The sequence below is a fragment of the Perognathus longimembris genome, chromosome 11 (assembly GCF_023159225.1).
Source record: "Perognathus longimembris pacificus isolate PPM17 chromosome 11, ASM2315922v1, whole genome shotgun sequence".
Classification (NCBI taxonomy): Eukaryota; Metazoa; Chordata; class Mammalia; order Rodentia; family Heteromyidae; genus Perognathus; species Perognathus longimembris.
This window is the reverse complement of record NC_063171.1, coordinates 63,646,435-63,673,364: the sequence shown is the minus strand read 5'-3', so window position 1 is coordinate 63,673,364 and position 26,930 is coordinate 63,646,435. Positions and strand designations below refer to the sequence as shown.

General features: G+C 39.5%; 3 protein-coding genes across 5 annotated transcripts in view; 1 reads left to right on the top strand and 2 right to left on the bottom strand.

Moving 5' to 3' along the window:
- Window positions 1–1,332, bottom strand: part of Aspm (assembly factor for spindle microtubules) — a 41,630-nt gene extending 40,298 nt beyond the window's left edge. The window contains exon 1 of the mRNA XM_048358257.1: window positions 1,051–1,332. Coding sequence (XP_048214214.1) covers window positions 1,051–1,332 — 282 coding nt within the window. The remainder of the gene's footprint in view (window positions 1–1,050) is intronic.
- Window positions 1,333–11,511: 10,179 nt separating this feature from the next.
- Window positions 11,512–26,930, bottom strand: part of Zbtb41 (zinc finger and BTB domain containing 41) — a 29,508-nt gene continuing 14,089 nt past the window's right edge. For 2 of the 3 annotated variants that reach the window (XM_048357398.1, XM_048357397.1), the window contains exons 8-11: window positions 25,267–25,388; window positions 23,546–23,651; window positions 22,281–22,369; window positions 11,512–15,133 (exon numbers count right to left, since the gene is read on the bottom strand). In XM_048357398.1, coding sequence (XP_048213355.1) covers window positions 14,478–15,133; window positions 22,281–22,369; window positions 23,546–23,651; window positions 25,267–25,388 — 973 coding nt within the window. In that variant the 3' untranslated portion in view covers window positions 11,512–14,477. The remainder of the gene's footprint in view (window positions 15,134–22,280; window positions 22,370–23,545; window positions 23,652–25,266; window positions 25,389–26,930) is intronic. The other variant, XM_048357399.1, reaches the window with a different exon arrangement.
- Window positions 17,342–17,864, top strand: LOC125359598 (small nuclear ribonucleoprotein E-like). The gene has a single exon (XM_048357400.1). It carries the CDS (start codon window positions 17,388–17,390, stop codon window positions 17,664–17,666), a length of 279 nt encoding a protein of 92 aa, XP_048213357.1. The 5' UTR covers window positions 17,342–17,387; the 3' UTR covers window positions 17,667–17,864.

Genomic DNA, 26,930 nt, shown 5'->3' with positions numbered 1-26,930 from the left:
ATGGACTTTCTCGTCCTGGCTGGCTCTGACTCACCATTCTCAGATGGCACTTCCAACACTGGGTTTCAGACTTTCCCAGGACCTACTTGAAAAGGTCACAGTATCCACAGAAGATCAATATCAAGTGGATTTTGGTGAAGAGACTGAGAATATTACTCAAGGAAATTCAATGCAGTGTTGTTTTTTAATGCAGTTTCTTGGAACATTCATAAAATTATACTTGATGCACCATGAAAACTGCACCCAGAGCAAAGAAAAGTGTGCAAATACTCCACATGTATGGATCGAAAACAACCCAGAGGAAGTCTGTGGCCATTTAAGCAAAACAAAGTTCACTAATCAGAAAACGCAGTTGCTCCACCTGAAGATGAGAATTAAAATGTACACCTAAGACAGGAGGCACTTTAAATAAATATAAATACATGGATGGATAGATGGATGGATGGATGGATGGACAGATAGGTGACAGGTAGATCTCACAAATGTATTCGAGATCATCTTAACGAGGAGAATATGGGAGTACCATCTTGGAAGGGGTGCCACTGATCAAGAGGCACTGAAATGCTCAACAGAACCCCCTTAGGGACACGAGTTTTTACACTCCCATTTCCTGCATGGAACGCAAGAAACGTTTCTCCCTTTATGCTTCCCATGTCTTCCCTATTTCAACCTGTTGCACTAAAAATCCTTGCCCAAAACAATTTAATTAAAGACAGTAAGAAAGTTCAAACGCCAGCATCATCTATATTCCTTTAGAAGAGCGATAAAGTTACTTTTTTTTTTCCTTTCTTTGGTGCAACGCCCATCTAGTCAACAAAAAGTGCTGACAGAAAGGCGCATTCAGAGATGCTGCCGAGGATGCTCTCGGCGCATGCGCAGTGGTGGCAGTGACTGCGCCCCCACCGCCGCCGCCGCCGCCGCCAGTACGGTGTCCAGCGCACGCGCACGCGCACACACACACACACAGGTGTGTGCGGAAGTGCTGGGGGTCGCGAGGACCCCGCCCTCCCCCCCGCCCCCCCCCCCGCGGACCCCGGCCCCGCCTCCTACCCGCAGCTCGCAGCGGCGCGGCTCCACGCTGAAGCCCAGGTCGGCGGCCGGGGCGCGGACCTGCACCTCGGCCACCTCGTCGTGCGGGTTGAGCAGCAGCAGCGGCCGCGTGCGCGAGGCCCCCACGCGGACGTCGCCGAAGGACACGAAGGGCGACCGGCAGAAGTGGCCGAGCGAGAGGACCGGCGGGGAGGCCGCCTCCGCCTCCGCCTCGGCCGCGGACGCCGCCGCGGGGTCGTCCCCCCGCTCCCAGCGGCTGCGCGCCGCCCGTCGGGTCGCCATGACCCCGGCCGCCTCCGAGGTGTGGGCGCCGGGGACCGCGAGGCAAACCCGCCGCGTTCGCTCCTCACGGCTGCGGAGCCCGAGGAGAGCGGAGTCCCGGCCGCACCGGCCCCGGGGTGTTTTTGCCTGCGTTTAAACTGCTCGTCTCCGCCAATGGGCGCCCTCGGGCTCCGCCCACGACGAGACGCAGCCAATCAGGAGGCAGCGGCTGCCGGCCAATCAGGAGGCAGCGCCTTGTTTAAATGTTGGAGCGCCGGCGGGGCCTGTGCTCCCAGCCGGGGGAAATTGAAAAGATGCTGCGCCCCGGGTGAGTCAGAGGCCTGGCGGCGAGGCCAAACGGGGTTCAGCTAGTGCCAGCTCCCGGCTGTTCCCACCCTTCCCCTCCCCTCCCCTCCCCCTGTCTCCCTTCTCTACTCTTTACTCTCCCTCTCCTTCCTGCTCCCTGCCCCTGCCAGTACTGGGGTTTGAACTCAGGACCCAGGGGGTTCCCTGGGCGCCGTCCCTTGGCTCTTTCACTCAAGGCTAGCGTTCTGCCGCTAAGGTCACAGCCTCACCACTTTTTGCTGGTCATTGGATATAAGAGGCTTCTGGACTTTTCCGCCCCGGCCGGCTTCGAACCCCGATCCTCCCAAGTTCAGCCTCCTGAGTAGCTAGGATGATAGGCTTGGACCACTGGGCACCAGTTTACAAACTTTCTTACCCCAGAATACTGGGAGCAAAACTAGATAGCTGAAACCTGAAATTCCCCAGTAATTTTTAAATGATCCATCTGATAGTGCCCTTGACAATTCATTGATTTTTGTAAGTATCTCATCATGAGGATTGTACATCAGCATAGAGCTAAGTGTTGGATTGCTGTAAGCCCTTTTCATGTTTAGCTCAAACTTGAACCTATGAAATACTTTGCAAGATAGGCATATAGCTAGCTACCTACCTAGTAAGTGGAAAGGCCAGAATAGGTACCCAGACCACAGAGTACAAGTATACATGTACAAGATACACAGAAAGAAAAATCAGAGTCGAAAAACAGAAGGAAGATGAACTAGGAATCATATTCAGTGACACCCAATTTGACAATCTGACGTATTCAACTGAGTTACCCTGGTAGTATTTAAACGAAGTTGTTCATAGAGAATTATTTCTAATCCTTCATGATTCATACACATTTTAGTAAAAATATAAATGTGAATTATAATTATTTTCAAATACACTTAGTTTATACTTACTACTTATTGTAAATGTCATTTATCAAATTAGCATGTAAACAAACCCTCTCTAGGCTAAAACACACTGTTGAAACTCTTAATATTAAAATTATATAGTTATTACATATTAATATATAGTGATTATATATCTAATTATATAATGAAATAATTATATTTATAATATAGATAAAGAGACTTATTAATAGCAGGCCCATTTTTATTTACTCTTAATCTTCCTAGTTGTTGTTGACCAACATTATTAATAAATTAGAATGCCCTGTGCTCATAGTTTTTACTTGCTTCTCCACTGCTACATTCCACAGTTTTCTTTTTTGTTGTTGGTCATGGGCCTTGAACTCTAGGCCTGGGTGCTGTCCTTAAGCTCTTCAGCTCAAGGCTAATGCCTCTACCACTTGGAGCCACAGCTCTACGTCTGGTTTTCTGGTGGTTAATTGGAGATAAGAGTCTCACGGACTTTCCTTTCTGGGCTGAACTTGAACTTCAATCCTCAGATCTCAGCCTCCTGATTAGCTAGGATTACAGACATGTGCCACCAGTGCCTGGCATCCACTATTTTCAAACATGCTCTTTCTTTGTGGTTCCCTTTTCCCTAGAAGAAGAGGAAGCCATGGCAGAGGGAAAGGAGATGAGGGTACTTGGTCCCCACACATCACACGTGGCTGTCAAGGTCAGTCTCCTCCCAGACAGACGCTGTCTTTACCCCTTTCCACCCAATAGTCAAAATACCAGATCATTACTAGTCCACTTCTACTTATAGTTGCATTATACCCAGCCAAACCTTTATGATAGTCCATTTATTAGCATATCCTCTATTACACTAAATAGGAGATAACGATTAACCTTGTAACCCTGACTGATAGAACAGTGTCCTTAGGGAATTTCCTGTTAATAGAGAATTCTAGGAAAGAAGAACTGAAGGCATGTTCAGAGTACCTGCCTAGGACAAGGCCTAGCCATTTCAAACCCCACTACTACCAAAATAGGAGGAGGCAGAGGAGGAGAAAGAGGAGGATAACTACATATTCTCGAACAGTGTTGATCCCATTTGAAAATGCACACGCATAAACTCGTGCTGGGGGGAACAGATCCTGGTAACCTGAGCCACATGGTATGACCATGATTATTCAGCTACTCCTGGTGGAAGGAAACGTGAGACAAGTGTACGTGGAGACCAGTTTATTCAAAGATGAACAGTCTGAAACACTATTTCGCTTTGCCAACAGAATATAAAGATTATAGTGTAAACTGGTTTTGCTTGACCGTGCCAGACAACATTTAGAGGAGGAAAAATGAAAATGTATGAAGCAAACAACTAAGGCTATTTTCTGAGAACCAGAAGCCATCCATAAAGCTCCAAAGAAATCCCTCAATTTATGTAGTCTTAGGAACAATATGGTCCAGGAATTAAGCCCGAATGTCTAAAAGGAAACTCAAAGGTCTGATAGTAAACGTAACAATGCTATTTAAATGCCCATTAATGCTGGTTCTTTTTGGCTGCGGTTGAGCAGATTTAATGGGGGAAAGGAATGGCCTAGAGTTCAGATCTGGAATGTTCCCCCAAAGGTCCACGTGGTGAAGCCTTGGTTCTCAGTGATATCACTGAAGATATCACAGGAGATTTGAGACCCATTCCCCAAATCCTGGGTTTCATAGGTGGGGTCTAGCCACTTGCACCTACACACCAAAACATGGGTGAAGGGTGAAGGGCAGAGAAAGGGAGTTTATGATGTGGCATGCAGCTGTGGAGGAAAAGCACGTCACCCCATCTTTCCTGAGCAGTCATTTGCCTCAGGCTCAAATAGCAAGAAGACCGAGGAGAGGGCATGAGAAGTCACAGGTAGGTTCTGGTGGTCCTGAGTGGCAGGGAGCAGTGACAGGTGGTCCGGAAGCACTTTGTCTCAGGATGGGTCAGGTGGAGCCTGATGAAACGATAAGAGTCATTTGTATCTGCCACATGGTCTTGTTCTTCCTGGATTCCAAGATGGCAGCAAAGGAACTGGCTCAGGAAGAATGACGTAGACATGGAGGGACAAATGCTCAGCGTTTATCTTGGGGTTTGGTGGTTTGTGCATCCAAGTAAGGACCAGTGTTCCCCAGCAAAAGCAACGGTTGAGCACAGTTAGAGTCCTGTTTGAAGAGGATAATGGGACCCTAGTCCTTCCTCTCTCTCTTGTTCCCCACATAAAAAGTGAGTGCACTCTTGCTCTTTCTTGCCCTCTCACTACTGTGGGTGCCCCCGGGCCTGGCCAATCATCAGCTGAAACCTCTAGAGCTTCGAGCCCAAATTAACATCTTTGTAAGCTGATTATCTCAGGTATCTATCTTAGTACTGGAAAACGAACTCAGTGACATTTGGACAAAACTGACAAGGAAGATCACTGTAATCTGTATTTTCAGAAACGTCCCTGGTCATCAGAACAGCCCCTTTCCCTGGTCCTAATTTGAAGGACCCCTGATTCCCTAGTCTTTGATAACTGCACCAAGAACAAAGACTCAAGAGCCATTGCAAATCTTCCTCAGTTCCCACCTTCTCTCAACCCTCATGAACTCTCACTAGCCCAGTCCAAATAATAAAATCTGGACAGAAGAACAAGGCAAAGATGTACGGTGGGAGGAAATAGCCTACAGTACGACCAAAAGAGTTATGAGATTCTGACAGTCTAAAGTGGATTATAATGGGGCTGGATGAAAGAGACTTGTCTTAAGAAATAATCAGGTCAAATTTGTCCTGGGTACACTTTACCCAATCAATACATTGAATCAGTGGCTTTAATCGGAATGTCTTTAAAAGCCTGCTAGGTCCATTCATTAAAGGCTGAACTCAATAGTGCTTTAGAGGGAATGGAGAAAATCTGTTTGAGCAATCTACTCAGCCAAGCCAATATTAAACATATATAACCCTTCACACCCCACACATACTCACCCATTAATCAGGATGACTTAGGCATCCTGGAAAAATGTGGTGCCTATTCTTTATATTCCAGAAATTGACATAGTGGAAGCGTTAATGAAAATAAGCTTTGCAACCTTCAAAGGAATGGCAGGACCCGCACATGGTCAAGGCCCACTGGTACTTATCCAACAAAGCGACACACACTCCCCACCTATGTCAGAGACTGAACAGTAGAGCCCCGGGTTTGTAACAGTAGCGAATTGATATGAGACCTTTAGGAATAAACTAATCAATGCTCTATGGTGCTGCTAGATTATATAAAATACTCTATGATATATAATACTATGTCTACAAAGCAGAAACCTAATTGAAGTCTGTTTCATGGTGATGGCCCAGCCCCGTTGTCCAGTTCCCAAACTAAACGAGTTCAGAGAGCCAAAGCTACTTGACTAAGGAAAATTCTCGTGGCTATGAGGAAGGGGCCTGCAATATACATGCCATAAATCTTCACTTAACTTTTTCCAGAAGTAACTGTAGCCATTTATCAATATAGTGTGGACTTAAGAAAGAGGAATGTGACTGTCCAGAGGGTTTTAGATAATGGCTCAGCCTTTCTGCCACACTCCAATGACAAAATGCCACCATAGCCCATGGCAGGCGCTTCTGGAGATCAAGAAGTAGATAGCATCTAGTCCTGAATCTTTCTGCCGGCGCCTGCTGCCTCCATCCAGCTCCAGAATATAGACTGGGAACCTTGCTAACAGCATTTTCACTGTGGGCTCCTGATCCAAGAACTGAGGATATGACAGAGCCAAATAGAAAATCCCCCAAAGTGCCCCCTCCCCTCCAATTCAGAGATTATTCTGAAGGCGTGCAAAGTATTGGAATAGTGAGTGCATCCACATACAAACTTAACTTTGCTGAGCGAGTACAAAAGCCAAATAGGGAGACTATAGTGGTTATGGGATGATGTCAATACTTTAGCAATTTCAGATGTGTTGTCATTACACACACACACACACACACACACACACACACCATCATCATCTTTACTAGGCAAATGCTTTTTTCCTTGCTTCCCTTCATTCCTTCATTATGGAGATACTGAATCTGTTTCTGTATATGTGATGGAAAACTTCTCTAGCATTAGTGCCCTGCCCCTGGGCTGGTCCGTCTTTCTGCCTTCACTCTAGGAATATTGTCTGCAGGGACCTGTATCTTCTTGATAGTTCTCAGAATATCAAACCGTTCCATTTTGCTGCTAAGATTTGCTAATTCAACCTACAGAACTGTGATTGATCTGAAAGGTCTTCCCACCTGTAAGGTAGTTTCATAAACACAGGCACAAGATATTACACTCCAGAGTTAGAGACAAATGACTTCATTAGGCAGAGAAAAAGTAGCAGCCAGGCTGTGTCGGCACGTCCACTCCCATTGATTTCCCCTGCATCCCAAGTTTCGTGGCAGCAATACATAAAACCTCTGATGGAAGCCTGCACACCGTGCCAGGGTGTTACATGACATGAGCACTGCCTTTTAATTTTGAACGGCAGTGTGCATAGCCAGAGGATAGAGAAACATCATGGGTGAAGATTAGTTATGACTTTGCATTCTTGGCAAAACCATGATCATCTGTTCAGGGGCAAAGGTGACTTGTGCCTCCCCAAAGCAGTAGGCGCTTTAGATGCGAGTCATAAGACAAATCTGATGGCAGGAGATGAGCTCAAGGTCACCACATCAGTGAAGGGGCCCGGGGCAAGTAGAGAATACCGGTTCTGAAGAAAGAGAAAGCTGCTAACTATGCTTTCTATCACTTGAAGGCCTCTAGATACAGGAAACCCCTCACATGTTAGGGCAGGTCTCACTAAGGCATATATGCAATAAACTGTAAGACGGATGTGTGTGTCAGCCTATCTTATTAAAGAGGCTATTTGCATATGCACTGTGCTCATGGTGGCTGTGACTGATGAAGTGGAAACTAAGAAGGGGTTCAAAGAGGAGCTCTCCTCAGCAATGGCAATGCTAGCCCTCAACAATACTGCGTTCACCACCTAGTGGGACCAACCAACTCCTGTAACACACAGGCCCATTTAACCTTTCCTACTCCTATGAACAGCATTGTTTTGCCACTGTGAGACAAAAAGCATTTTCTGAGTATAGTACAGATCCAAGGATTGACAGGAAGCTTTGCCTTTAACCAATGAATCTGAGTTTTCCAAATGTCAAAAATTCTTTGCCTTTCCTCGCTCCAAAAAAGGGAGTTTATATTTCTTTCATGTGAACTGAAGTTAGTAACTCCTAATATGGCAGCAATGATGCAATATTATTTCCATGGTGAGGCTAAGATGGAACTTAAATCCTTGGTTTGTTCTTTCTGGAGGGAAAGAGGGGAATGTAGGATGGGAAATAGCTACTGTGTCATGTTGGGAGCCCAAAGGAAAGGCCTCATGGTACAAACAGGCCAATAGTCACATGGGAGTAACTTTGGAAGTAAAGCATCCCCAAGAGACTGCAAAGCCCATTTACATTTGACTCCAACTTCATGAAAGACTGGACCAGACCCACCCACCTAAGCCACTCCTAAACTGCAGACCCTAACATTCTTTGCGGTAACGAATATTTTAAGCCACTAAATTTGGTCTGACTTGTTGGACAGTAACAGAGTATTTATCAGAGTGTACATTCTGCAGAAATAGGCACCTGGCCACAGTTTACTGGTCTTCTAACGCATGAAAACAGCTCCTTGATAGAATAAGTACTTGTCTATAGAAGGCTCTGTTGTGGGCAAGGTGGAGATGTATCAACACTTGTGCACAGTCTAACTGAAAATCATTTATGCCTTAACACCAGTGATCATTTCTTCCACAGCCAGTACGCACAGATCTGAGACTGAAGGGGTTAGAGCTAAGAGTGCCATTCTAACTATACAGAATAACCAATTTCATTGGCAGATCTTTGGGCATATCTTTGGCTTCTTCAAGGAAAATGGTAAGCCGGGCACTGGTGGCTCACCTGTCATCCCAGTTTCTCAGGAGGCTGAGATCTGAGGATCATGTTTGAAGACAGCCTAGCAGAAAAGTGTGTAAGAATCTTATCTCTACTAAACTACCAAAGAGCTGGAAGCAGAGCTGTGGCTTAAGTAGCAGGGCACTAGCCTTGAGCACAAAAGCTCGGGGGACAGCACCCAAGCATGAGTTCGATTTCCAGGATGGGCACACACACAAAAAAAGTCATCTTTAATATTTAAATTTATATTCAACAGTTAGGCATTAGTTTAATGGATTACACATTCAAGATACACATATTTTTAAGGAATATGTGATTTATTGTGTTTTTAAATGTCCCCAAGAGCTTAGGGATAGCACCCAGTCCATGAGTTCAAGCCCCAGGTCCAGCACACGCATGTGCAAGCGTGTGCACACATGTGCGTGTGCATACACACACGTCCCCAAGACACTTGGCTTTGCAGTTGTTCAATGCTTTTTGTATTCAAATTTCACAGAGAAGCTTGCAGAATACTCTATTCCCATGTTGTGAAGAAGTAATTCAGTAAAAAAAAAAAACTTAGACATACTTTATTAGGGCCAAAGGACTTTCTATTTATTTTAAATATCAAAATAACACAAAGAACTAATTCAATGTACAAGACACTTCCTATATTCACAAATAACTGACCTTTACTATAAAGACATTTATCCATAAGGAACATGAGACAAAGTATCTATTAAAACTCACAAGATACTTTACACACAGTTGACAATGACTTTTTGATATTTTAATTTGATTTCAAGTGTACTTTACTAAAAACAAAAAGTTATTACTTTAGACTGAAAACAAGTTCAAAAGCATTTCTAATTAATGTACATTGTAACTATCCTTCATCAGAACAGTTACTACACAAGGTGGAGCAGCTAAACACCCAGCTTCCAGCTTCGCATTCTTGTTTGGCAGCTACACTCACCAACTGTAGCACGATTTTGCTTCTAGGATCACAAGAGTCTGGTTGTTGGAAATGTGTCATTACACCACAGTACACTGTCAGACTTTCTGCAAGCAGGAATATCAGAGGCACAGTTACACAGTGATGCGCTCATGCTCTTCATTCAAGGTAATGTTTTAGAATCTCCGCAGTAATTCAACTCCTGAATTACCTTTCCCTACCTAAGAATTTGAAAAATATACGGTCATTTTCATCTTCATATAACCTCTGTGATCTGAATATAATTCCTAATTTCTCTAAATGACAGCAGACACTGAATTTAAACTCTTTTGGGATTAAGTCACAGACTTAAAATCAATATCCAAAAAGTTGAAACATGAAAAAGAAGGAAAATGTAAGTACTTTCTCCTCACTAAAACCTCTCTCATACTATTACTTCTATGTTATTAACATTACTTCCAAAGAGAGAGTACAACACATGCCAACGTTACAGGAGAAAAGTATCCTAAGTAAAGTAATTTTATAGGAAACAAAGGAGGACTTTCCCTTCAAAAACTACTAGCAGCTGTGCTGAGGGAAATGTATGAAAGGAAAGGGTAGGCTCTATACAAGAACTGTCTAGTTCCCAGAAATGGTTTAGAAAATGATTCCCACATTATCCACTATTTACTCAAAACAGCAAATAACATTTACCATACTACTACTTAAAAGTTTTCTGAAATGCTACTTGTCCCTTATTTAAAAATACATTTCAGTCATCTAAAATTTGGCACTAAATCTTAGGATATCCAGATATAACTTTGTTTGAAAGTCCTAATTTTTCCTGAGTTCAACAACTCAATTTACACAGGGGTTAAGAGGTTGCCTCTCCTATTGAGAAACTCATCTCAAACTAGCACACCTGCGCAGGTTAGGCAAACGGAAACAACGCAGAGAAGGGTGGTGATGACAAATGGTTTAAGAGAGAATGGGAGAGAAGAGGAACAGACACACACACTGACACACAGAGGGAGGGATGAATGGAGGGAGGGAAGTGGGGAGAGGAAGAGGGAGAAGAGAGAGACTGATGTGATGTGGCTACTCTTTTGATTTTTCAGGTTCTTTCAATTAAGCATGTAGAGACAGTTCCAGGAGTGGCTTCACAGTAACTATAAAGGCCACAATACAGACTTTTAAAAAAAGATAGGCAAATCATAAAAATAAACGTTCACATGTACTTAATGTCAATTTTCCTACATAAACATAAAGAAACCTAAAAAAAAAAAATCATTGCCCAACCAGCAGGCAGCACAAACATAAAAGCCCCTAAACAAACAAACAAAACAACCATTAACCCATACAATCTAACCAGCAGAACCAACTAGAAGCAATTGCAACACTTTGAAAAGGCACAAAGTATTCAGTTCAGAGAAGATGAAAGATTAAAAATGTAACTCTTCATCTATAATAAATTAAAAGTGTGATAACTCAAGCTATACGTCTGCTTACTAGTGTTTAATGTCACAGAAAAAAAAAGGAACAGACAATATTTATTTACTTATTAGCCCTTAACACTTTTCAGTCACTCTGTAAGGATGATTGACACTTCTTAAGGTTTGAAGAAAACTGTTAGTGTATTTCATGACCTACCATCACTTATGGTGTAGTCACTTACAAAGCACCAGTTTAAAACCATTTTTTCTTTTTTTTTTCTTTAGTAATGGATGTTTAGTTACTTAAAAGTTTGCAAAGTCTACCACCTCTACAGTTGTTAGTTATAGGTATCCTGCCAATATAAGGAGCTAACCCTAAATTTAAGTGTTATTTTAGAATAGCTGCAAAAACAACAACAAAGAAAAACAGGTGGACGTTTCTTATAAAATTAATCTTAACTTGATCTTCAAAAAAAATCTAAGGCAAAAATAATTTTGATACTGTAGTGTAAAAATAAGCTATTATTCAGCATAAAACTGTGTTCACTAAAACCAACATTCAATTAAACTGAGGAAAACTGTTTGTACTTGTAATTGGTTTGTCAGTATGACTATTCCCAGAGTATTTTCTTCTGCTCTTAGTTTTACACATACAAATGCAAACAGTTAATATTTAATCTCAGTTTTCAAACTGATAGTCTTTTTCTTAAAAAAAAAAATCCATTATCCTAAGACTTCAACTGTGCTTCTTTGGACAAATATTTATTCAAACAACAAAGAATGTAAATTCTTAAAAACTATTTAATACCTACTAAAAATCTTTGGTGCATTGAAGTCAAGACCGATCAGGTTAATAGAGTCCTGCACTTGATAAATTATTCAATTTACATATTAAGTGCTAACTGCTATCTGCTAAATATTAATTTAAAACAATAAATTATACTCACAAAAATTCTCACTGAAGCTAAACTTAGTTGTGAGACCCAACATCTTAAGTACAGTTACAAAATAAAGGGGTTTTAGAGCTACAGAAAGGTCAACTAGAAGAGTAGGCCTCATTTTATACTTTCTATGCCAACTTCAAAATTTTATGTACATTCAGTTTTTCCCAAATCCACGAAGATTTGTCCCAGGTAATTTTCTTCTTCTATTTTTGGAAATTAGAGGCAGCAGGTTTGTTTCCCAGTGGGTGTTTTGTTTGCTGTGTCTATGTGAGAATTATACAGCCTTCCTGTGAGGAGAATGGATGGAGCGCCTGAACACAGGGAGCACTATCAGCACACTTCCCCTTCAGCTGCTGGGAGCTGGCCACGCACTGGCCACAGGACGCCACACTAGTTCTTTCCTGCTAGCCTCAGAATCTCTCTCAGCAAAGAGAAACGCATCCTATCGCTTCTGTTTCGGAGTGGATGATGAGGGTCCAGTGAGACAGCATGTGAACAGATTTTTAGAAAACCGAAAACTGCTATTCAAGTTATCTATAGGAAGAACAAAACCAACTATTCACTTTCCTTCAGAGCTACATTCCAGAAAAGTTCTATGCAAATCCAGCACTACAATTAAATCAGGTATTTAAAGTATTAGAACATCATTATTAAAAGAATCCTAAAACCCTTCCAAAAGCCAAGTGTTCTTTTTAATGTGAAAATGCAAATCTCTTTTCCTGCCACCAAATATACACTATGCCATATACATACACAGACATACCATTTGCCTTATTATAAGTCTAAAGTTTTTACGTTAGCTTACACATAAAGCAGAATATATTTTAGATAAGCTGTTTTTAACATAGTGTGAGATTTTGTCTTACTATAATCTTGCCAGCCTTTTTGATAAAGATCACAACAGTCAATTTGAAAGACCAATAAGACAGACTTACAGTACCTTTTAAAGTCAAGCTCATTGTGTAAGTACCTAGATATAGCATTTCCACATAAAGTAAATAAGAATGCTTTAAAAATAACAAATAACTCATTCATTATGTCTACTGGTCCTAAGATAATTATAACCAAACCTTAATAATGAGGCAAAACTCAGGTTGGTTTTATTATTTATACGAGCTACTTTGGTTAACGGCCTCAGTTACCCACATTATTATTTCTTGAAATCATCACGAATATGGCAAATGTTCTTATAAAGTACCTTCATTTCTTCTTAAGTGCTTCAGCAAACCGTTTCCTCCACTGCTAACTGGTTAAATTTTATTCATTAAAAGCATATTAGTTTGTGATTTTTTTTTTTTACATGGGCCAGGCCAGACTTTACAGTTTACACACAGACACACATACACACATGCGCACACGCGCGCGCGCACACACACACACAAAGTGCTTAAAGCAATTAGGAGTGTAAACAAAACTGAATTAGAAAACTGCTATTTTTCCAGTAGTTTACATACAAATGGCATGTTAACAATAAATCGACCCTGCACCCTGCCTAATCTAACTCTTAAGCAATCCCACTAGGAAAACAATATCCTAGTTTAAATTGACTTGAAGAAATGGAAAGTGCACATCTTTAAAGACATTTTATAATTCTGAGTTTTTTCCTCAATTAAACTTAAACAGTGAGGTTTTTTGCTGTAATTACTTAATCCCTTTCACCAAGTCCCCAACTTTTGTCTCATACAAAAATAAGAAACAAAGGTAAGTACAGATATCAGGCTTACATGAAAGCAAAAAATAAAGATCTGAATTGTATGAAAATCCGTACACAAGAAATTCCATTCAATGAGAACATTAAATTCAGCAAATTTGAGAAACGTGTTCAGTGCCTTTTCAGACAGTTATTGAAATGTCTAGGTTCTGTTTCCTAATTTCAGTTAGCCAAAGTAAATGACACGCCAAGTAGAATCCTAAGTAACTGTCCCTTCCTAGATGACAGGAAGATAGATGCTGTGTCACTGCTAAGGTTTCTGAAATAATGACAAAGGTGAATTTACCTGGAAGATATCTAGTTCAAAGCACACATATTTTTAACTCATGTTCAACTTGGTAATTTAATGATTAGACCTATGTTTGCATTTGTTATTCATAACTGGAATATACACAAAGCCAGATTATCTATCTGAATAATCATTTCAGTATTAAATTTCACTTAATGTACATTAATTAATTTTGGCTTGGCATATGTCAGAAATCCAATTAATGATAAACTAAGATTACGGGTAGATAGCAAGACAACACAGAGACATCCAAGATTTTCTCCTATATTCAAAACCTTAATTTCAATTTTAAAAAATGTTGATAAAGTAATAATGAATCTTATGTAAAAAAGAGTTATGATTATCAACTTCCTTTTAAAGGCTACAAGTCCTTAAACTTGTTTGTAAGAAGAGAAAGGGAAAAAAGAGGAATGAGACTAAAGAATAAAAATCTGGACTGATTAAAAAAAATTGTCCCCATAATGTTAGCAACTAAAAATTCTGAAAAGTTTCAGAATCCATTAAATTATCACTAAATAATCTTTGAGAATACAAAAAAGTTTACGTCAACTGCTATGCCAAAATGTGTCCAAATAGCGTCATGTTCAGTCAACAGAAACATGTTTGTCTTGATTTGAAACAGAGGACTTGAGAAATTAGAGAAAGTGAAAATAACAGCAGCTCACTAAATTAAACGCCACCAGCTGTTAGCTTCCGTTCCATGTAAGCATCAGGACATCTGAAGAATGTCTCACGAGTGAGGATCACCACTGGAGATATTCTGAACAGCAGTCGTGTTATCGAGGCCCAGTAATGTTCCAAGGTAAGACTGCTCTCTAGGATCGAGCATTTGTTCAGGCCGGACAGGATGAACAATATTTGCAGGTTGCGGAGTCAGAGTATACTTCTCCAGGAAAGCTAAGTCAGCTGCACGTGGGTAATCAGTGGAGGGTGGCTGGGGTGGCAGGACCTCATGGGAGGATGGCGGAAGTGTGGTAGTATGCTGCACCAGGTCGCTGGGAGTGTCAGGCATCTGCACGGGAACCAAGGTAACCGGAACACACACTTCAGCAGACACACTGTGTAACAGAGTCTTGGCTTCTGATGGATAAGCTTTGGGCTGCTCTAGATACTGTTTGGTTTCTGTTTGAAAGATTTTATCATCAGATGAGTACTCTACAGGCAAGGATACGAGCTTTTCTTCAGGAGCACTCAGTGGATCATCAGGGGACTTTATCCCATGAACGTGGTCAGTGTGGTATTTCAGCTTGTCTTTCCGCTTAAATGTTGCATTACAGTGCTGACAATTGAAAGGTCGGGCATCAGAATGAATTACCAGGTGTTTGGTTAAAGTTTTCTTAATTCTAAAAGATTGATTGCAAATTTGACACTTGTATGGTTTTTCACCTATATGAACAAAAATAAAATTAAATGTAAATTATACCCACTTGTTAATTTAAGCAGCAAATTTTCCATGTGCAAACTTAGTAAAAGGAAAAAAAAATCTTATGCTATTACAAAATGGAGACAGTAAACTCCTAAAGAGAATGAATTCAATATTAAAAAAAAACATCAGTTTAATTCTAGGCATACCTTTTGTCAACCAGCTTGGGGCCAGCTAACCTGGCTTCTAAGCCTAATTTACCAGTCTGGAACATTTAACGTGTGTGTGTGTGGGGGGGGGGGGTGCGTATGTCTGTGCGTGCGTGTGTGTGTGTACCCAGGTCCTGGGAACTCAGGTTCTGGGCTGTTCCTGAGCTTCTTTTGCTCACAGCGCCACTTCCAACTTTTTTTGGTAGTTTATTGGAGATAAGAGTCTCATAAACTGGACACAGGTGGCCCAGCCCTGTATTCCTAGCTACTCAGAACACTGAGACATGAGGACTGCAGGTTCAAAGCCAGCCCAGACAGGCAAGTCTGTGAGACTCTTATCTCCAATAAATTACTCAAAGCCAGAAGTGGCGTGGTGCTGTGGCTCAAATGGTAGAGCACTAGCCTTGAGTACAAAGAAGCTCAGGGACAGCGCCCAGGCACAATTTAAAACCGAGTAAGATGACTGTCTATCATTATGTGGATTTAATAGTTACCTTCATTCTCTTCATTTAAAACATCATCACCTCTCTAGAGAAGCAGAGTAACAACTATGTCTTCAAGGTGAAACATACATTTTTATTTGTTATTTCCTTTGTTAAGTACTGCTAAATATTAAGCAATACTGTAAGTATTAAGTATTACATACATAACACTCTGTAACTCACAGAGCCTTGAGATCCTGTTGGGATACAAGGTAGAGCTTGATGGCCACATGTCACTATTAGATTTCTACCCATTTCTGGGCCAAGAGCACTGCAGACGTGGCTGGAGTTGAAGAAGGACAGGAAGTAATGGAAGCATTGGCTATTTATTACTCACATGCATGAAAGAGTGGCACTTTGAAATAAAGCTCTTTTAAACTGCATCTGACATCTGATTTTACAACTGAATGCCTAGAGTTGGAGGTATTAGGAAAAACAACTTAATATTTTTTTTGGAAAAAACCCTATAAAATTTTCCAATAAAGATACAGTTCTTTCTATAAAACCCCACTGTCAAAACCTGTCGTGCAGAGGAAACTTTCTATGACTGTCTTTGAAAATAAAACATGACTCCAGTACACTACCATCATAAAACAGAGAGTTAATTCTTAAAGACAGACAATGCTACTCAAGTATTTTCCTTTGGCATATACCTAGCCAAGAGGTTTTCCTCAATGTCTTCATGAAAAAGCTTTTATTTGGGTGATACTAAGGTTTGACCTAAGACTCTCACATCTGCATGCCTTCAATCCTGTTTTCTGCTGGTTATTTTTGAGACAGGGTCTCCCTTTCTGCCCAGGCACTTGGCCTAGGCTGTGACCCACCTATTTTAGGATTCTCATAGCTGCAAGGAGCTAAAATGACAAGTGCATACCACCACATATAACTTCCTTGAAGTCCTAGGGCTTCCTCAAGTCCTAGGGCTTGAACTCAGGGCCCAGACCCTGTCCCTGAGCTTTTTTTGCTCAAAGCTAGTGCATTTCAGCCACAGCACCAGGTAAGTCTAATGGTCTTTCCTGGTAGGGCTGGCTTCAAACTGTGATCCTCAGATCTCAGCCTCTTGAGTAGCTAGGATTATAGACATGAGCCACTGGCATCCAGCTACATTTGAGTGGTTGAATAAAAAATTGTAAATTTTTTGAATCAAGTAAGACTGGGACATTAAACAAATATGATTACTATATCCAGGAAACATGACAAAAGAAAAATTTCACTAGTCTTGGAATATATGAAGAAAAAAAACCCTAGCAAAGACAAAGCAACTGAATTAATAATTACACATTTTAAGGAAAATTAGATGCTACAGAAGAGGTAAGTAAAATGAAAGTTAGATCAGAAGACAACACTCGGACACAAAGACACAAGTAACACGAGAGATTTAAAACTTCATAAATGACAGATCACACAGAACTTAAATAAACTAAAACTTCTGATTAAAATAAAAAGTAACACAAAACTATACATCTTAAATACATGTCCTCAGAAGGTTGGAAGAGAGAAAAAAATATCACATAATACTATTAAAAAGAATGCTGTGGCTTTCTTAGGTGGCGTGCTGGTCCCTGCGGCCTTTGTAAGATTCTACCATGGCGTACCGTGGCCAGGGCCAAAAGGTACAGAAGGCGATGGTGCAGCCCATCAACCTTATCTTCAGATATCTACAAAATAGATCTCGGATTCAGGTGTGGCTCTATGAGCAAGTGAATGTGCGCATAGAGGGCTGCATCACTGGTTTTGATGAATACATGAACCTTGTGTTAGATGATGCAGAAGAAATTCATTCTAAAACCAAGTCAAGAAAGCAACTGCGTCGGATCATGCTAAAAGGAGATAATATTACTCTACTACAAAGTGTCTCCAACTAGAAATGATCAATGAAGTGAGAAGTTGTTAAGAATCTTATACAGTTGTTTTTTGTTGTTTTTTTTAGTGTTCTTTGCTGGGAATCTAAGAAAACATCCATTCATATTGTTTGATGAGCCCTTTTGTTAAGATGTGGTGTGCACAGTTCTGATGACCTTGTGTTATCATCAGGTGACAATAAATGCCTTGGGATTGTTGTTTTCTTTTGTAAAAAAAAGAATGCTGCTTTATCCCATCATATATCATAAAAAAGGATATTTCATAGTGATAAAATTTATACAAATTGAACATAGCCTCAAAATATGACATAAACATAAAAATCAAAGGGAGAAGCAGACAACATACTCTATCAGAGATTTTATCATATATCACTTAGCTTATAGATAAAAGTTTACTGAGCACACAAATGTGTTCTCTGACAAGGGTAAAACTAATTGGGTATCATTAACATAAGCATGCTCAGAAGACAGCAAGTCTTTAGGGATTAAAAATATAATTCTACATAAACTATGAAAGTAGGAAAAATCAGCAAGATGTTAGAGAATATTCTGAATTATAAAGAAAATATATACAAGGTCAGGGATGAGGTAACAAAGCAAAATGTATGAAAGACTATAAAATTTAATAACTTAGGTATCCACAGAAAGATGCCAGGACAAGACGAAATCCAACCAGAAGAAAGAGAATAGGAAAAACAAAGGCAGAAATGAGATTCAAAATAAAACCAATCAAGAGAAAAATCAGCAAAACTCAGTGGTTGTTTGAAATGGTTACTCAATAAATGCAAAGAAATAAAAGGTACATTATCAACAACAGAAATGTAAAGGATTATCAAAGGATATTATCACTAATGAGAGAGATTCTACCAACACACTTAGTATCTTAAACAGAATTCCTTGAAAATAGAAAAAAAATTTAAAGGGAGCATTTGATAGTTTCAACTATTAGCAAATTTTTAGTTAGGCTACAGATGTAGCTCAGTGGTAGAGTTCTTGCATAGCATGCACTAAGATCCTGGGTTCAATTCCTAGCACTACAAAAGAAAAAAAAAAAAGAAAGGAAAAGCCTCCACTCCCACAAAAAATTCAAACTAGTGATTTATCAGTGACTTCTTCCAAGCACTGATAACATGATGCTCCTCCTCTAGATGACTGAAAAATTTCTATTATTTCCAACTCATCACTTGAGACTAAAGAGTTACAGATATTAAAAGGGGAAAAAAGGACCGTATATAGATGGAACAGATTCCTTCAGAACAAACTGTCTCATGAATATAGCTAAAAAATGATAAAATAGAAACGGAGAGAAAATACAAGCAAAACGAAATGAGACACATGAGATAATAGAAGATAATATGACATGAACAGGATACTGAACAGAATCCTGACAAACACGACAGGATGAATGGGACAAGACATTAGGAATCAAACTCGATTTATTCTGGAAATGCAAGCTGTAATCGTCCAACATCAATGAAACTGACCACATTAATAAAAATTATAAAAGACATTGGGTGCCTCTAGCTCATGCTTGCAAGCCTACCTACTCAAGAATCTGCAGGGGGCTGGGGATATAGCCTAGTGGCAAGAGTGCCTGCCTCATATACACGAGGCCCTAGGTTCAATTCCCCAGCACCACATATACAGAAAACGGCCAGAAGCGGTGCTGTGGCTCAAGTGGCAGAGTGCTAGCCTTGAGCGGGAAGAAGCCAGGGACAGTGCTCAGGCCCTGAGTCCAAGGCCCAGGACTGGCCAAAAAAAAAAAAAGAATCTGCAGGACTTGTCTGAAAGCATCCTGCGTAGAAAATTCTGCAAGACTCCATTTCCAAAATAACTAGCAAAAAGCAGGGCTACAGGGAAGTGTCAGAAGTGTAAGCAAGTGGAGCAAAGCTGAGTTCAAATCTCAGTACCAACAAAAAAATTTGCACTTCTATAGCATATATATGTATATGACACACACATATATGCATATACATATACGACCACCTCAATAAATGCAGAAAATATAAAACTCAATACCTATTCATGAAAAACACTCTGAGTTTTTCAGTAACTCCTAAAAAAAGAGGAAATACCATGTTTAAATGCCAAATATTAAAAGCTTTTCTTTTCATTTTGAGAATAAGACAAGGATGTCCACTCTCAAGCATTTCTATTTGTACACTACTGAAAATGTAAACAAAAAAATGACAAGTGGGGAGAGAAAATTGTCATTACTCACAGATGATCTAGTGGCATTCTTAGAAATAGAACAAAAAGCTCTAGGGGGGAAAACTAGCAGAATAATAAATATTATCATTGTCATTGGACAAAAGTCAGTATGCAAATGCAACTTCATTTCTAAGTCAAAAATAAGGAGTAAACATTAAAATGTAGGTGAAATTTTTGTTGAAAAACATGAAATGCATATATATAAATCCAATGAGAATGTGGAAGACATATAACCAACCATAAGAAATCACTGAGAAAAGAATTTAAAACAGCTTAATGGAAACAAGGGGTACTGATGATTTGGATGATTCAATACTGTGTAGATAATGAAAGAAAAAGTAATGTGTATGAATGGAAAGGCATGGACAGGAACATGAACGGCAGCTTTACTCAGAGGTCTGGCAAAAGAGTAAAGTACGGTGTGTTCATATGGTAAAAACTAAACTATCGTCACAGTAGAATCAGACATACTATTGACTGAAAGAAGCCAAACAGCCTCCCCTTGCTCGTTGAATACTATATGACGTTCAAACAGGCAAAACTAATTTCTGATGATGACATAAGCAACAGCAGTGAAATAACTAAAAACAGTCATTATCTATGCAAGGGTTACAGACTGGGAGGAGCTGGTGGACGTTTCTAGAATCCTGGTCATTTGCTGTGTCTTTAGGAATGGTGGCTATTCTAACATTTCACTCAAAAAGTTCATCGGGCTATTCATTAGTAAAAAGTCCGCAAAACTAAAATCAAGTACTACATTTGTCAACTTGACATCAATTTTAATTCATGTATTATGCTTCAGTAAGATATAGAAATATAGATATAATTAGTACCCTAAGAACTACACAAGCCAAACTCATGGATGACATTAAGCCAACTGAACAAAATCTAATAAACTTTCAGCTAATTTCTCTGTGTAGTTTAAAATAGACTACATGGTAATAATAGGAAAACAAGATAGATACATTTATTCAACAAATATTTATAGATCCTGTATTGTTTGCAAGCCACAGGCTATGAACTGACTACATCTACTATTTGCAGTGCTTGCTTAAGTACTGACCTGAAGTTTATCTACTCACTATACCTTGCCTGCAGAAAGGATATACTCACATAACAGAATCTAAAGAGGACTCCAAAAGCCAAGACTTGAATAGTATGTAATGTGCTAAGGTTAGGCTGACGAAAGGAAACAAATATGGAGAACAAAACTGTGGTCCCCAGAGGCACACTGCTGTGAGGATAAAGACGGTTCAATACACTTACTGTTTCCGAGACAAACATGCCATAAAATAACTACTTAATTTTACTCTGTATCTAACTTTTGCAGTTTTTCTCCTGATTAACATATTAGCAACTCTACTTCCTGGATAAGGACAGCTGTCCACTCGCTTTCACTACATAGAAAACTAGAAAGCTGACATCTTGCCTAAGATACTTGCAGTGGTTACTGCGAAGTACACAAAATACATGTACTTCTTATATACACAGATAAAATTGAGCTTGTGAACCTATAAATTTCAGAGATAGACTAGGGAACATGGCCATCACATCCTGGAGCAAAAGTGGTGTCATGTCTTGACTAGGAACCCTGCTGGCCATTTTAGGAGCTAGAAACCTACAGGGTATAAGACGAATGCAGCTCATGGCCTGTTTTTGCAGTTTTGTAGAAGAGCCACATTACTTTGTACAGTGTCTGAGGCTGGCCTGGTAGTATGGCAACAGAGGTGAGTGTCTGCAATGGACAATCTGGTCTGCCCTAGCCCACTATACATCATCTGACCCTTTGTAAATGCTGACTTGCACTTGATATTGTTTCTCCCTCTCATTTCTTGTTGTATAATAGAGCTCATTTCCTCAATTCTCAAAGGGCAGAGAAGCTGATCTAATTTCAATAAGCTATGAAATAGTTCTATGTTGTCACTGGCCACAATCAATTACCATATAGCAAGGCTATCAATGCAATTTTGCCAGCAGTATTTTATGATTCCTTAGAATAATTCTGTGCATTTAAATCACTGATAGTCTCATATTAACTTCCCTTAAGTTCACTGACTCTTTCAAGTGGGAGTTCTAATTAAGTTTCCATTTATAACTGATAAGGAAAGATAGCATCCACATAGTTCATTCATTTTTATACTCTTATATATGTACCCCTAAATTACAGCCTTTTCTTTTGGGAGAGTACAATTTTGTCTTTAGTAATGGCACTCAATCAGTAAAAACTCTTTGCTGCCAACTTTTTCATATTTAAGTTGCCCAAGTGCAATTACTTCCCATTGTGACATTTATGAAATCAATTTTTCCCTTTCAGAATAGCAACTTGCAAAAATACAAACTGAATATAAAACAAAGCAATTAAACATATATAATGAGCTTATATGTAAACTATTCATTAAGTTTTACCTGAATGTGTCCGAAAATGCATTTCCAGGCTTGATTTTCCTTTAAAAATTTTCTTACAAACATCACATTGATGAAACGTTGCTTTATATCTAGAAAACAGATAAGTTTGAGTTCTTTGCATATAATGTCAAGAGATAGCAATAGTTATAATTTTGTAACTGTAAATGTAATTCTATATAGGTACCGAGGGTGATTTAAAAAACAAAACATGTTTCATCAGGGCTGAAGCTCGCCCCTATAATCCTAGCTGCCCAGAAGGCTGAGATATGGAAGTTTATAGCTTGGAGCTAGCATAAGTATAACAGTCCAGTATTTAATTAACCATCAAAATTCTGGACTGGAGACATGGCTCAAAGGGTAAAGCACTAGCCATGAGCAAGCAAGGCGAGAGAGAGTATGAGGCCCTGAGTTCAAGACCCGTACTGGCAAAAATAAAGACAAACAGAAAATCACAAGCAACTGCATTCATCAGAAACCGGAGAGGTCTCAAGGTACATGGACACTATTTAAATATTAGTTCTTCCTCACAAATAAGTCTATAAAGGCGATGTTAAAGTTGGAAACTATTTTAAGTTATTCACTTTTATTCTTTTGAGCTATTAAATATAAGCAAGAAAAATTATACGAAGTAAAACAGATCAGTAGTGGCCTAAAGGGAAAAGGATTGGCTGGCTGCAAAGAAACAGCAGAAATTTATGGTAATGGAATTATTCTATATTTTGATGTGTACATGACTCACAGAACTACACACCAAAAAGACTAAATTTCACTGTTAACTTACAACTGGATAAAAGAAAGGGAAATTGTAGCAATTTCAAAACCTGCATCCATGAAAAAACTGAGATTGAAGCCAGACATGGTAATCAATGTCTGCAATCCCAGCTATGTACAAGGAAGAATTATTAGCACAAGACCCTACCAGATAAACAAACTAAAGCAAAAGGGCTGGGGAGTATTAGAAAGCTTGTCTTGCCTACCACAAGGCCCTTAGCTCAACCTCGAGTACTGAAAAAAAAAAACAACCCTATAAGCTGCCCCATGTTAGACTCAGTAAAGAGTATCGTTGAGTACCTAAGAAATATTTTCAAGTTAATCTCAAATTTAAAATTTATGAGGACCAGGGTCCTTGTGAGACAACCAGCACTTCAGTCAATAAGAGCCAGCTGGCCTATCCCCAACTAAACAACATGAACGAAACAGTTCTAACTCTTCTCAAAGCAGGATTCAGCTCATCTGGCAATGATGAACTGTGCATGTTCACTCACTTTTGCCACACTTTTTCTCCAAGGTGCACACTTTTGTAATGAACGGTAAGATGATCTCTACGACCAAAGCATTTCCCACACTCTTCACACTGATGAGCCTTTTCACCTAGAAATAAAAACCCAGATAAGGTAATTAGAACATGCATTTGCATTTTAGTTTTGTTTTGCTTTTCTCTAGAAATAAAGGCCATACAATAAGATGACATGATGGAAAGAACAGGCAAGACCTGGTTATTTCCTTTGTATTTCTTACCCAAGTATATTTTTTCAAACAATCTTAGGTTGATCTCATGGGTGTGTCCTTTTTTCCCATGTGGAGGAAAAAAACAGCCCATGGCTATAGACGTCAAACCTTACCTTTCAATAGGTTTGAGTTCAAGAAAAAAGTCAAATTTCAGAATATTCTTTTAGGAATATATGCCTGAATACAAATATACTTCATTTTAAAAAGATTTTTTTACCTCTGGGATCTTACATTTGTACTGAGCCAAAACAGAAATACAATGCAAATTCTAGTAGAAGATCTTATTCTTACATTTAGTTAATAAAACTTTGGTGTTTAAAAATCTGTGTGTTTTCTGGACACTGATGGCTCACACCTGTAATCCTAGCAACTCAAGAGGCTGAGATCTGAGAATCCTGATTTAAAGCCAGCCTAAAAGTCAGAAGTACAGGTGTGGCTCTAATGTAGAGCACAAGCCTTGAGTGATAAAGTCAAGTAAGAGAATGAAGTTCCTAGTCCAAACCCCAATACCAACAATACACACAGAAAATCTGTCTCAGGAACAAGGTGCAATTAATGCACATGACTTCTAGAATTCCTCCAGATTTTAAGAAGATAATCCTAGAAATAAAAATGCAAAAATCCAACAAAAGCCATGAAACCTTTAAGATCTCTTCAGTGATCTCACTGAGATTCTATCTAGAAAGGATCAGCATCACTGTGTACTTGAACTTGCTGAACACCAATCTGAGAGGAAAACATGAGAGAATATCCCAGAATATAAAGATTACAAATATTATGTGAAGATCTGAAATTAAGCAGGATTATGATGGCACTCTCTTTCAAATATAAGACTGCAAAATTCATTATAACAGAAACTAGTGGTAGCAACCAGTTAGCAGTCATATGCCTTCAGAAGAACAAAATTTCACTTTTTGTCAGATTTAATCAAAATGAGAACAATCAAGGTTTCCTTCTTTTTTTTTTTTTTTGGCCAGTCCTGGGCCTTGGACTCAGGGCCTGAGCACTGTCCCTGGCTTCTTCCTGCTCAAGGCTAGCACTCTGCCGCTTGAGCCACGGCGCCGCTTCTGGCCGTTTTCTGCATATGTGGTGCTGGGGAATCGAACCTAGGGCCTCGTGTATCCGAGGCAGGCACTCTTGCCACTAGGCTATATCCCCAGCCCCTAAGGTTTCCTTCTTGAACAATCTGATTCTGCACACATCAACATGACTGAGAAATTCCAAGTTTGAGAATTTGCTTAAAAATTACAACTTCACAATAAATGTTCACATAGAGAACAGAATATGCAAAGTTCAGCAAACATGTTACAAAATTTCCCTTTCCGATGCTTTTTCAGAAAGGCCTTTAGAGCCAGAACTACAAAGGGGTGATTTACATGGCAAATTATTAAAACAGCAGCCAACGTAAACAGTTTGAGGTATTGTATTCTCAAAATATGATTTATAAAAATCATGTTGGAAAAAGAAACATCATTACCTGAATGTATTTTTTTGTGCTTTGTAAGGTGGTCATGACGAATGAATGTCTTTCCGCATTCATCACATTCGTATCTTTTATCATCATGATGTACTCGTAAGTGAAGTCTATAAACAAAGACACTGGAGACCATTAAACTGGTGATGCAGAAGGAACATGCATGATAATGAGGAAGTGATGAAAACTGCTCTTTATTCAACCACCATATGTCTGCTTTGTATGTGTGACTTTCGGGGCATTTCCCATTTCTCACAAGCTGAGTCCAGTATTCCCAGCCACCTCTCAGAAAAGAATAGTCACCATTTGCACATGCTCAAAGCATTTCTGGAAGAGAATTCTTCCCACTTAAATCACAGGTCTTAAAGTTGCTTTGCTAACCCTGCCAAATGCCTGGGATTGTTAAATATCTGAGTGATCGGCTGGGACTATGGCCTAGTGGCAAGAGTGCTTGCCTCGAGTACATGAAGCCCTGGGCTCGATTCCCCAGCACCATATATATAAAAAATGGCCAGAAGTGGCACTGTGGCTCAAGTGGCAGAGTGCTAGCCTTGAGCAAAAAGAAGCCAGGGACAGTGTTCAGGTCCTGAGTCCAAGGCCCAGGACTGGCAAAAAACAAAACAAAACAAAACAAAAAATATCTGAGTGGTCAAGTCCCAGAAATGGAGAAGTTTGAGTGTTAAAGTTGCCAAAACACGTGCCATTCTACAATAGCCAAAATGGGTAAACTGCCACTGGAACTAGACTACATGTAAAGTTACAGTTTAAATATTCTGTTTAAACTAAAACAGTCAACAACAAATGGAAGCGTAAATATTAAAGCCTAAGATTAAAATTCTAGAGAGCATTAATAAAAATTAAACTTGAAGACACACTTTATAAGTTACCTATTTATTTAGGAAGATCACCTTTTCATTAACTGATAATATGATCGGGGATTCAGCCATAAAAACAAACAGCTAACAATGCAGAAAAGACTTGGAAAATTTATAATTCCAGAGTTTTTAATCTTACCATATTTTTATGCTAATGCTATTTTTTTTTCTACAACAAGGAATAAAGAAGTTGGCACTAGTGTCTCACACTTGTAATCCTATCTACTCAAGAGGCTAAGATCTGAGCATATAGCAGTTTCAAAGTAGCATAGGGAGAACACAGACAGAAGGGACAGGACAGGAAAGGAAAAGGAAAGGAAAGGAGAAAAGGGAAAGGAAAAGGGAAGAAGAAAAGTGAAGGAGGAAAAGGAAAAGAGGTGGACAGGAGGTAAGGCTCAAGTGGTAGAGTATACACACTAGCCTCAGATAAAAAAAGCCAAATGAGGACAGACAGCCCCGAGCTCAAGTCTTGGCACTGACCCAGAAGTAAAAATAAAGAATGGGAAAATACACCAAAAGTTCAGAACAAGAGAGTTTTAATAAATGTTCATCCAAAGACACATAAATACTGAAATAATGACAATTTCATAGAAGCTTCAGTAAACCTGGTAATGAATAAACACTTAATAGTCTCTTATGCATAGAATGGAGATATAACATCAGATATTGTACGGGAAAATGTATTTGGTAAAGTTTCAAAGTACAACTTTACATATCATATGGGCTAAGAAATGTTTTAACGGAAACATAATTAGAGCAAGACAGGCAGAGTGGTGCATGCCTATAATGCCA

Coding starts and splice junctions, on each gene's coding strand:
- LOC125359598 (XM_048357400.1), top strand. CDS start 17,388: ATGGCGTACCGTGGCCAGGGCCAAAAGGTACAGAAGGCGATGGTGCAG.